This window comes from Pagrus major, chromosome 3 (assembly GCF_040436345.1).
Source record: "Pagrus major chromosome 3, Pma_NU_1.0".
Taxonomy (NCBI): Eukaryota; Metazoa; Chordata; class Actinopteri; order Spariformes; family Sparidae; genus Pagrus; species Pagrus major.
In genome coordinates, this window is record NC_133217.1 from 473,444 (window position 1) to 486,185 (window position 12,742).

General features: G+C 41.3%; 2 protein-coding genes across 2 annotated transcripts; both read left to right on the top strand.

The window, feature by feature from the left end:
- The first annotated feature begins 113 nt into the window (after positions 1-113).
- LOC140994086 (uncharacterized) lies at positions 114-12,233 on the top strand. Its single transcript, XM_073463661.1, has 5 exons — positions 114-750; positions 1,359-2,643; positions 8,778-8,784; positions 10,328-10,565; positions 11,047-12,233. The coding sequence occupies exons 1-5, from the start codon at positions 579-581 to the stop codon at positions 11,985-11,987; spliced, it is 2,643 nt and encodes an 880-aa protein (XP_073319762.1). The 5' UTR covers positions 114-578; the 3' UTR covers positions 11,988-12,233.
- LOC140993559 (uncharacterized) lies at positions 4,150-8,111 on the top strand. The gene is made up of 2 exons (XM_073463046.1): positions 4,150-4,793; positions 6,401-8,111. The coding sequence occupies exons 1-2, from the start codon at positions 4,622-4,624 to the stop codon at positions 7,642-7,644; spliced, it is 1,416 nt and encodes a 471-aa protein (XP_073319147.1). The 5' UTR covers positions 4,150-4,621; the 3' UTR covers positions 7,645-8,111.
- Positions 12,234-12,742: the final 509 nt, after the last annotated feature.

The following is a 12,742-nucleotide window of genomic DNA, read 5'->3' on the forward strand; positions in this document are numbered from 1 at the left end:
TTCTAACCTTGTTAATTCTCAAATAAATAAAAGCATGTTCACTTTTATTTTGAAAAGTCAACGTGATACCGGAAACAGTTGAACGTACGGTGGCTAACATGCTAACTGTTTTCGTTGTGTTGTAGCTGTTAGCTCCGTTTCTATTAGATCAAACCAGAGTGAAACACCAGAGCCTGAATGGATGAACTTGTTTAAGTGAACTTTTGGACGTTTCACCTCAAACGCATCGACATTTATCAGCCGAGAAGAAGCTGAATGCGGAGGTAACAGATGCTGTAGCTTGGTAGCAGGAAGTAGACGGTGACGGTGCTAGTTGGAGTCGCTTCAATAGAAACCGAACTGTGTTTTTCACAAACACAAAATGTCCAGATAAAGCTGTCTGAAGAGACTCTGAGCTGTTCGCTTTATTTTAACAGCTGAATTATCTGCTGCTGTCCTTCGGAGCTAATGAAGCTAACTTAGCTCGTTAGCCGGAAATAGACGGAGCCGAACGGACCGTGAACGCAGCGCACATCAGAGCGAGCAGACGGTTTTTAACGGAGTGTTTCTGGAGGAAAAGTTCGTGTGAGTCAGTAAAAATGTCTAAAGTCCAAACGCTGAGAGTGTTTGTGAAGCAGCGACTGACTGCGGCTGCTGAAGAGATATTTGAGCTGTTTGAAAGGACGATAGCAGAGTACGAGGAGGAACTGGGTCGACACCGGAAACTACTGGACGCTGTTTTCAAGCCTCAGGTCCAGTTACACAGAGCAGGTTGGTTCCGTTTACTTCTGATTCTCACTTTAAACTGCGACTTCTTTACTGTCACCTTCACAACAGACACAGTGAAGAGGTCAGTGTTCAAGCTGTTTCTTGATGACAGTCTAAGAACTGAAGGCATGAAATGCATTATGTAAAATATATATCACATCGTTGTTTAACAGATATTAGTGCCTTGTAGTTCAGTTCACTGCAATTTTTATTTAAGAAGCTATTTAAGTTATGTTAAATTACTTTTAGTTTTTCAATACAGTCAAATGTTGCTGTACTGATTTAAAAGTTGGTACCAAGGTTGAGTCCTCATCAGCAGCTTTCCAGCCTTTGCTGCTCTGTATTCTCCTCTCTGTCTCTCTAAACCGTTTAATCAAAAATAAGAGCTAAAGTCCCCCAAAGCAATCTAAATCATGATTTAATCTGAAGAAAAGTTAAATAAATGTGTCAGTGGTTGTGTTGAATAATCATGATTTAAGTGCTGGTGGTTGTGGTTGTTGCCATAATCGAACAACATGTTTAGAAACACATTTAGACAGTCTTGGTGTCAGTAGTTAAATGATAGCAGGAAGGTTTTCTGAAACATGTATTCATTTCTCTTTTCTCCACAGACGTCCAGCAGCTGTTGGTGAATATAGAGGATCCTCCTGAGCAGCAGGAGTGGAGCTCCAGTCTGGACCAGGAGGACCCACCAGAGCTGCCGCACATTAAAGAGGAACAGGAGGAACTCTGGACCAGTCAGGAGGGAGAGCAGCTTGGAGGGCTGGAGGAGGCTGATATCACCAAGTTCACCTTCACTCCTGTTCCTGTGAAGAGTGAAGAAGATGATGAAGAGGAACCTCAGTCCTCACAGCTTCATCAAATCAAAACTGAAGAGATCAGAGATGGAGAGCATTTGAAAACAGAAGCTGATGGAGAGGACTGTGGAGGACCAGGACCAGACAGGAACTTTAATCCAGATACTCTTTTACAACCAGCTGCTCGTGTGAAGGTTTCACACTCTGAACCTGAGTCTGATGACAGTTGGGACTGGGAGGACACCAGGAAACATCAGTCGGGTTCGAACGCTCTGCAACACAATAAAGCGCCTGTAAGTGACGTGGAAGGTGGAACAGGAGTGAGACCATTCGGTTGCTCGGTTTGTGGTAAAAGATACCGTTGGAAGAACTCCTTAACAGATCACATGAGACTTCATTCAGAAGAAAAACGTTTCAGCTGCTCAGTTTGTGAAACAAGTTTTCATTGGAGAAGAAACCTTGTGAAACACATGAAGATCCACGCAGGGAAAAAACCCTTCAGATGTTCTGTCTGTGGTATGAAATACGCACGAAGCGTAAATTTGACAAAACACTTAGAAGTTCATACAGGAGAACAACGTTTCACATGCTCGATTTGTAAAATGAGTTTCGATGACGGTGGCTCTTTGTCCACACACATGAGTCTCCACACCGGGTCGAACCCATTCAGTTGTTCAGTTTGTAAAAAAACATTTCAAAGCAGATTTCACGTCGTGAAGCACATGAGAATCCACACAGGGGAGAAACCGTTCAGGTGTTCGCTTTGTGGTCGAAGATTTGCACAAAACACGCATCTGAAACGACACTCGATCGTCCACACGGGGGAGAAATCTTTCAGTTGTTCTGTCTGTGGTAAGAGATTCACACAAAAATCAACGTTGACTGTACATCTCGGACTTCATACAGGAGAAAAACCTCACACATGCTCAATTTGTAAAAAAAGCTTCAGTCTCAGAAAGATTCTGACGGCACACATGAGAGTCCACACGGGGGAGAAACCTTTCAGTTGTAGAGATTGTGGGAAAAGATTTGCACGAAAGGCTCATCTGAGACGACACATGACGATCCACAGGGGAGAAACTGTTTCCCTGCAGCCGTTGTGATTAAATATTCACTCAGCTTGCTTCGGTTACAAAACTCAGTGTGTTGGTGGGAACAGCAGACATAAATGAAGCTGCAGAGATGTTTGTTGAGCCTAGTTTTTGTAGCCAGATTGAAATACTGAGGACAAGACTCGTCCAAACACCGATCTGTTGAAAACTGTGACACAGACTCACTAACGATATTTGCCTTCACTGCTATCAGTCTGTAAGCAAATGCAAACATTTAGCGATGTCAGATACGTTTTGAGTTGGCACATTCATGAACTTCTGGCTGTGGAAGTACTGATTTATAGTCATCGTTGAGTACGAGCTTGTGTTGCAGCATTTAAAGGCTTAAAAATAATATTTTTCATGTGAGAGAAGGTTTCATTAATCGGTATGATGAAGTTTGTACTCGTTCAAAGATAACTGAGTAAATATCAACCAAAACAAATAAACATTGGCATCAGTGATCGGCTAAATTATTCTAAATATCGATACTGGCCTAGAATTTCCTGAACAGTGGCTCCCTAAAAATAAGTCTCCTTGTTTAAAGTGAGGTTTTGGTTTTTAAATAGTCTGAAACTATTTTATGTTCCCCAAACAGCATCGCGGTCAACATGTGTTGTTTGAAAATGTGATTAATAAATGTAATGACTCGATTTGTCTCCCAATTAAACAAGTTATTTCTGTTATAACGGACTCTCCTGGTTACTCAGACTTCTTATTGTTTAAATAAACAGTTCATTGTTAAACTGCTCGTTCAGTGTTTCTGTTATTCTAGTCAGATCATAAGTACACCATATGTACATTGTTGACAGTTGTTGGTTGATGATGGTGTTGTTCAAGTGGATATCTTCACCCTGATCAGTAAGGAAACAATCTTAAACCTGAACCTCAGAATTTATTTATTCACCCGGATGCGTCTGTCATCTAAGTCTGAATCTGGCAGACGCAGGAAAATCATAAAAATATGAATTATCAGCATTTATTTTAAGAATTCTTACTATTATCTGTCATTATTCTGAACAGGATTGAAATTAATCTGATAAATAGACTAACAGACTTTGTGTTAGAGTTTAAATGAGTGCAGGGTCTTTAGTTATACAGGTGCATTGAAAAAAATAGAATATGATGTAGAAGTTCCTTATTTATATTATTATTATTTTATTCATATTATTATTCATTATTTATGTGTAATGGATCTAGAATATATTAAACTTTCACATGATATTATAATCTTTTGAGATGCAGCTGTATTTATTTCCACATTAGCCGACTACAAACATCATGTGTTGCTTTTATTATCAGTAATAATATCCTATTAATATAATAAACATTGAAATAACTTTAGTTTGTGGCATTTCTGTATTTACAACAGAGGATCTGGATGTTTCTAACCTTGTTAATTCTCATTCACCAGAGACGCCTATTAATAAAAGCTTGTTCACTTTTATTTTGAAAAGTCAACGTGATACCGGAAACAGTTGAACGTACGGTGGCTAACATGCTAACTGTTTTCGTTGTGTTGTAGCTGTTAGCTCCGTTACTATTAGATCAAACCAGAGTGAAACACCAGAGCCTGAACGGATGAACTTGTTTAAGTGAACTTTTGGACGTTTCACCTCAAACGCATCGACATTTATCAGCCGAGAAGAAGCTGAATGCGGAGGTAACAGATGCTGTAGCTTGGTAGCAGGAAGTAGACGGTGACGGTGCTGGTTGGAGTCGCTTCAATAGAAACCGAACTGTGTTTAAACAAACACAAAATGTCCAGATAAAGCTGTCTGAAGAGACTCTGAGCTGTTCGCTTTATTTTAATATGTCAAACATCTGAATTATCCGCTGCTGTTCTACGAAGCTAATGAAGCTAACTTAGCTCGTTAGCCGGAAATAGACGGAGCCGAACGGACCGTGAACGCAGCGCACATCAGAGCGAGCAGACGGTTTTTAACGGAGTGTTTCTGGAGGAAAAGTTCGTGTGAGTCAGTAAAAATGTCTAAAGTCCAAACGCTGAGAGTGTTTGTGAAGCAGCGACTGACTGCGGCTGCTGAAGAGATATTTGAGCTGTTTGAAAGGACGATAGCAGAGTACGAGGAGGAACTGGGTCGGCACCGGAAACTACTGGACGCTGTTTTCAAGCCTCAGGTCCAGTTACACAGAGCAGGTTGGTTCCGTTTACTTCTTCTTCTCACTTTACACTGAAACTTCTCTATTGTCACAACAGACACAGTGAAGAGGTCAGTGGCAGTGAAATCCTTGTTTCTGGGCTCATAAAGTTTATTAAATCAGTGACAATGACAATATAAGAATCTTCTTCACAACTTTAACTTATTTGGCAGCAGGTTAAACACATAAAACATGAACATGAAACAAATCCAGAAGTATTGTTGACAATATAACAAAAAATCTGGAGTGTTTGCAGAAAACGGCGTCTTCACATCCTCAAACAGTTTCTGTCTTCAGCTGAGCGTTTTGTCTGAACCCAGGACTCGTGGGTTTACATGTTCACATAACATGAGCACAATTTACAACCATTTTCTTGAACTTCCGCTCTGATGAAACTCAAAGCTCGTGAAATTGTTGTGAAAACCTCTTGCTTTTCCTGTCAGCGCCCATATTAGCAGGTTACAGCAGCAACGCAGCCTGTTTACTGAGCTGTGAAGTCAACTCTGCCCCCAGAGGACCGGCCGCTGTCAGGAACCACAGCTGACGTGAGAAAACTCCTGCTGGGAGTGAATATGACTAAGGCTGCTGGTCCAGATAATTTAACTGGCTGTGTACTAAAAACATGTGCCGGGCAGCTGGTGATGTATTACTGACATTTTTAACATCTCACTCTCACAGGAGAATGTTCCCTCCTGCTTCAAGACAGCGATCATCGTTCCTCTACTTAAAACTTCTTCAGCGTCCAGTCTAAACGACTACCACCCTGTGGCGTTTGGTGATTAACCCACTTTTATTTCCATTTACGATTTCTGCTCTATGATTATGTCAAGATAATCAAGATTAAACGGTTGTTGTTCAACTCTCTGTTTCACAACGAAGCTCTGGCACAGAGCAGACCTCTTTATTTTACAGGCTGGCCACACAGGATGACGGCTGTGTTGCTGCTGCAGCACAGCTCCTGCCTCCTCTATATGTTGACATGAAGTTTGCCCTTGATAATTATCAGTAAATATGATGACGTGATTTTACTTTATCTCCGTTGAAAGAGTGAGAAGGAGGGAGAGAAAGAAAACAAACTGTCCTTCACCTGTTGAGATTTTTCTCTTCATGTCTGTGACATATTCTACAGATACAGACGTTAAAACTGTAGTGAAACGCTGATATGATGTCAATATGACTTTCTACAGGTCTATTTTTGCAGAGAATCGCGTGTCGTGACACAAATAGGTGAGGCTCTGAATCTCTAGATGAAGCGTTGCTGCAGCCTCGCTTGACACACGAGTGAGACTCACACAGACAGTGTAGCTGCTCTAACCTGTTAACATGGACACTGAAATGAAAAGCAAAGACATAACACCACAAACACAAGCTGCTCGCTCAGCAAGTGTGTCCAGCCTGTTACAGCGGTGCACTTTCAACCCTCCCTAAAAGCTTTAAGTCATCGTCAGCGAGGTTGTGCCATGTTTAATTCAACTCGAGCCAGGATGATGGACAGAGAGGCTCGGCAAAATGTTCTCCACACATTTAAGAAAGTCATGCTGTCAGTGGTTAAATTATTGCAAGACAGTTTTCTGAAACATGTATATATTTCTCTTTTCTCCACAGACGTCCAGCAGCTGTTGGGGAGTGAAGAAGAGGTTCCTCCTGAGCAGCAGGACTGGAGCTCCAGTCTGGACCAGGAGGACCCACCAGAGCTCCTAGACATTAAAGAGGAACAGGAGGAACTCTGGATAAACCAGGAGGGAGAGCAGCTTCGAGGGCTGGAGGAGGCTGATATCACCAAGTTCACATTCACCCCCGACCCTGTGAAGAGTGAAGAAGATGATGAAGAGAGACCTCAGTCCTCAAAGCTTCGTCCAAGACAAACTGTCTTTAAAATCAGAGATGCAAAGCGTTGGACAACAGAAGCTGATGGAGAGGACTGTGGAGGACCAGAACCAGCCAGGAACTTCAGTCCAGATAGACGTTTACAACCAGCCGCTCGTGATGCGACATCACACTCATTTGAACCTGACACTGATGACGTCACTGAACCAGAGATTGATCACGACGCCTCTGAAGCTGAGACGGATGACAGTTATGAATGGATGGAGACCAGGGGACCTCAGTCAGGTTTAAGCCCTCTGCAAAAGAATGAAGTACCTGGAAGTGACGATGTGGGAGAAACATCACTCAGCTCCTCTGAATGTGCTCGAAGCTTTGCCTACAAAGGACATCTGCAGAAACACGATGGAGTACAAACAGAAGCGAAACCTTTTAGTTGCTCAGTTTGTGGTAAAAGTTACCACAAGAAGAACTCTTTAAGGGCTCACATGAACCTTCATTCAGGAGCAGAACGTTTCAGCTGCCCACTCTGTGAAAAAACTTTTCAATGGAAGAGAAATGTTGAAACTCACATGACGATCCACACAGGGGAGAAACCCTTCTGTTGTTCTGTCTGCGGCACGACATTCGCTCAGAGCTCGACACTGAGGGCACACTTAAAAGTTCATACAAGAGAAAAACCATACGCCTGTTCGATTTGTAAAGCAAGCTTCGGTCTCAGTAGCAATTACTATAAACACATGAGGATGCATAATGGTGAGAAACCGTTTACTTGCTCAGTTTGCGGTAAAGGATTTGGAGAAGGGGGACATCTGAAGAAACACATGACCGTCCACACGGGGGAGAAAAAGTTCGGTTGTTCAGTTTGCGGCAAAAGTTTCGCACAACACGGAACTCTGAGGCGACACTTAATCACCCACACAGGAGAGAAACCGTTTAGTTGCAGCGTTTGTAATAAAAGATTCACTCGCCGACATATCTTGAATAAACACAAGTGTGTCGGTGAGAGCAGCAGGAATAAGTGAAGCTGTGGAGACGCTTGTTCATCAGATTTCTTGCGGCAGGACTGAAGCACTGAGGGCGATGAGTTTAAAACTGACACGTTCTCCAGAATAAGTCTTTTCATCTAAGATCAAGTCACACGGTTGTTTTAGATTTTTTCGTCTGGGAACTGTGCTTTTTTTGGTACATGTTTTCATTGATTCAAAATTAATCTAAATAGTATAAAAGTATTTTGTCCCCTATAAAGCACTACACTCGAAATGTGATTAATAAGAGCCTGAAGATTCTCTGATATGAAAAGGAAATTTAACATTGAAGATGCAACAACATCTTTTCATGTGATCTTAAAGTTACTCATCGGTTGCTTATTCTGCTCCACGTCTTCAAATCTTGTTTAAGGTCATGAATTAATTGTCATTTGTAAATTAGAAATTACAAAAAGACCTTCGCTACAAACTGATATTATTAATTTAACCATGTAGTAGCCTCAGGAAGTGTTGGACTTTGTTGGACCAGTTGTTGATTAGCGACTGAAAATGAAAATATTATTTTATGTTATTTATTTTGGTATATTTCAGATAACTTGGTGTTTATCTGTTCGTTGAACTCCTAATGTGGTTTAGCATCGAACACAGATCATGTCAGTTGTTAAAACTGTTTTCTAATAGAACGCTTTTAATATATTAATGTTAATGATTAACCAATAATCGATTGTTAAGGCAGCCGACTGTCAATTCAAGAAATGCTTAATATTTGCATCCCTAGTTAAAGGTCAAAGTGAGACTCTTCCTGAAGAGTTACATTACCAAACTATGTCCGTTGCTTGCAAGTGATAAACATTAACAAAACGTACAACAGCGCCATCAAATCTAAAACTTGGAAGACAAATCTTAACAGTCACCTCATGAAGCTGCATGTGAGACGTACGCAGGCAGTGAGCAGCGTGTTGATGTCAGCGCGGCTCGCTCAACAAGAAAAAGCAAAACAAAGACGCTGATCTCAAACACTTTCTCCTGCCACAGCTCAGCGAGGTCTGAGGTGATCAGAAGGTAATAATTAAATTAGTTAAACAACTAATTAAGCAAAGTACAACAACAAAGTAATAATCACAGTGACGTGTTACTCTGAAATGATTCATCCTTCATTTTTCCCCCAGATATAAAGTAACAGCAACAGATGGGCTTTATCTGAAGTTTCAGATAAAATATGAGGGAATCACAAGTATTGGCACTTTTAATAGAAATGGCTTCTATTAATTTTAATGGAAAATGAAGGATTACATTAAACTAATGTTAATATCTGTATCAGATCACATCGGATCGACGTGTATCTGATCGTCTTAGGGTTAGAAAATGCTCATGGCTAGTAATTTGTGAATTAAATGGTTTGACTGACCTCTCAATTTATTTCTAACTGGAAAAATAGAGTTTATGTTAAAAAAGAAATACTGCGACATAACGAGCAGAGAATCACTGAAGTCGAGACGAGACCTTGAGGTTTATAAATAATTACTCATACATGATGTTCTTGTATTCATAATGCAGAATGAGCACTTTCTCAGTGTTACTACATAAATAATACATTCTTAACATTATACTCTTATTTATATACATACAACCATTAAATCAGAGCGTGATTAACCCTCTCAGGGGCCTTTTGGCAAAAACGAGCTGTGGCCACGCAGTGACCCCGCTGCTTCTCTCACTCTGTTGACTGTATGTGATTGTTGGTCATTAATTGGTGGTATTAGCGGCTTACTGTGTTGGAGCCCGTCGGTACAAGGAGAAAATATATCAGGATATTTGTCTGACAGTAAACCTGCTCTTTGGAACGAGCCGCTGAACAGCTCGGTGCTTCCTGTTTCTCCAGCAGCTACTCCAAAGCTGACTTTTACTTTGAAATGACTGCAGGAAGTGTGTTTTTAAATACTGTAAATGTATAATTGTTGGTTTAATTCACTGTGTGTTCACGTCCATTTGATTGTAAGTTATTGCATTTATACCTGCTGTGTTTTACACTTTGTTTGGTGCTGTTGTTATTTTTTCTTTGTAAAATGACTTGTAACGTGTGTTTTAAGTGCTGCACAAATAAAATGTATGTATTATAATAATGTGTTATTATCATCTGTCTGTGATTGCTTTCAGAAAACAGGTCTATATATATATATTATTTTTCAGATGAATGTACATGTATTGGTTGTTAGAAATGAGTGTATTCACCTGATATTAAGTTATTTTGATTTTGTAACTGGCCGTTCTGCTGCCGTACATTATTCTGCATCCTGCTTTTGTAATTTTTTACTTTTACTTTACTTTGAGGCATTTCAGTAAACGATCTGTGTGTTTCTAACATTGTTGATTTCTACTGAAGTCAAGATGGGCCTGGAAATAAAAGATTGCTCACATTTATTTTGAAAATCACCAGCGAAATGCTACCGGAAGCGAGTGTACCCACTGTGGCTAACATGCTAACTTTATCCGTTTTGTACCAGCGGTTGGATGAGTTAGCATCACATAAAAGCGGAGAACCAGCGGATCCTGAACTTGTTTAAGTGAACTTGTTTCACCTCAGACTCATTTCTTGTTAGCAAAGAATGCTAAAGGATGTTAGCGTAGTGTGCTCGCAGGAAATAGACGGAGCCGCAGAGAGCTAGTCGCGGTAGCTACGATGCTGATGGAGTTAGCTTAGCTTGCTCCCAGGAAATAGACGGACCCGACAGCGCACATTAGAGGGACCGACGTTTTTTCTGGAGGAACAACTTGCCGACGAAACATGTCTAAAGTCCAAACGCTGAGAGTGTTTGTGAAGCAGCGGCTGACTGCGGCTGCTGAAGAGATATTTGAGCTGTTTGAAAGGACGATAGCAGAGTACGAGGAGGAACTGGGTCGGCACCGGAAACTACTGGACGCTGCTTTCAAGCCTCAGGTCCAGTTACACAGAGCAGGTTGGTTCCGTTTACTGACATCCTCTTCTTCACTAGACCAAAGTTAATCACAGACATGAAATAATGTTACACATGTACATATCAAAATGTGCCTGGTGTCCACATTTAGGGTGACACATCCTTAGAAGAGCATTAAAGAGCCGAAGACACGCCCCTTCCGGTCTCTCATGGGACCTTATTTTGAAAATCTTTGGTAGTGAATGAAGAGAGACCATTAATTAATTGATCCTGTTTGAATCACACACATGAAGTTTGTCAGTTTGTTGTAATTAAAGTCAAACCTCATGTAGTTTTGTGTTAAAGCGCTCAGTGAACCACATCATCTCATCAACACACGTCACCAACACCAACATGGAGCCACCTGAGCTCAGAAAAGCTCGTAAAAAAGATGAAAGTCACAATAAATCAGCTCATGTTGACAATTTTAAATTTTTAATCTCGAACAGCGGGACACCTGACACGTGTGTGTGTATTTTTTTAGTCTCCACAGACGTCCAGCAGCTGTCAGAGGGTGAAGAAGAGGATCCTCCTGAGCAGCAGGAGAGGAGCTCCAGTCTGGACCAGGAGGACCCACCAGAGCTGCCACACATTAAAGAGGAACAGGAGGAACTCTGGACCAGTCAGGAGGGAGAGCAGCTTGGAGGTCTGGAGGAGGCTGATATCACCACATTCACCCCCGACCCTGTGAAGAGTGAAGAAGATGATGAAGAGAAACCTCAGTCCTCACAGCTTCATCAAAGACAGACTGAGGAGATCAGAGATGAAGAGCTCTGGACCACCGGAGTTGATGGAGAGGACTGTGGAGGACCAGAATCAGCCAGGATCTTTAATCCAGATAGTCATTTACAACCAGCTCATGTGAAGATTTCACAGTATTCTGAACCTGAGACTGATGACAGTTATGACTGGGAGGAAACCAGGGAGCATCAATCAGGTTCAGACGCTCTGCAAAATCATGAAGTATCTGTAAGTGATGTGGAATATATGACTGGAACAACATTAACAAACTCTTATGAATGTGCTACGAGCTTTGGACACGGTGGCCTTCTGCAGAACCAAGTGTCGCCATTTATTTGCTCAATTTGTGGTAAAAGATACCCTCGGAAGAGCTCTTTAGGGGCTCACATGAGGCTTCATGTAGAAGGAAAACGTTTCAGCTGCCCAGTTTGTAAAAAAGGTTTTCAATGGAGAAGAGATGTAGTCACGCACATGAGGAGCCACACAGGAGAGAAACCATTCAGTTGTTTAGTTTGTGGTATAAGATTCGCACGAAAGGAGCATCTGAATCGACACTCGAAAGTCCACACGGGGGAGAAACCATTTAGCTGTTCAGTTTGTGGGAAAAGATTTGCAAGAAACGCACATCTGAGACGACACTCGACCATCCACAAGGGAAAAAGCATTTCCTTGAAGCCTTTGTGATAAAAGATTCACTCAGTTTGCTTTTATTAACCATTCAGTGTGTTGATGAGAGCATTGTATTTATTTATTTTGTCTAAGAGTGGTTTGTCACCTAGACCAGACCAGCTCCGTTAATCTGCGAGGCAGCAGGAGCCAGGGTTCAAGCCATTAGTCAGATAGTTGTAGGCTGTTTTGGATTTTTCTCTATTTATTTAACGGCACAAAGCGAGCCGCCTGTTCACAACAATGCTAACAGAAAAGGCAGTGATGATTCTGAATGTGTTGGAACAACTCGACAGGACACTGAACAGGAGTCCAACATCACACGCTCGGTTCTCAAAACACAGGAATGAATAATGTCTTGGTCGAAATATACGACTATCAAAGTCGCCTGATCAGCAACAGAAGGTCACTCAATCCAAATACTGAACAGCTTGTGTTCATATTCATATAGAAATTATTAACTGTTGCTTCACAAAAACAAGTTCTTGTGGATTTGTTGTACAAAAGTTTACAAATGAACTGACCTCAAACTGGCTCCTCTCCTGCCGCGTCTTTGTCGTCGCTGCAGTCAGAGTCCTGCTCAGAGCCGCTGTAAATCACCTCTGTACTGTATTCAGACGTCAAACAGGCCTCAGACGGTTTTATTATTCAGATTCCAAAGTTAATTTGTCATTATACAAACTAATGAATGAATAAATAAAAGTTGTTTTAGCAATTCGATGTGTCGTTGGACTGTTGATGTAAAGGGATTATTTATATGAACTGGTCATCTT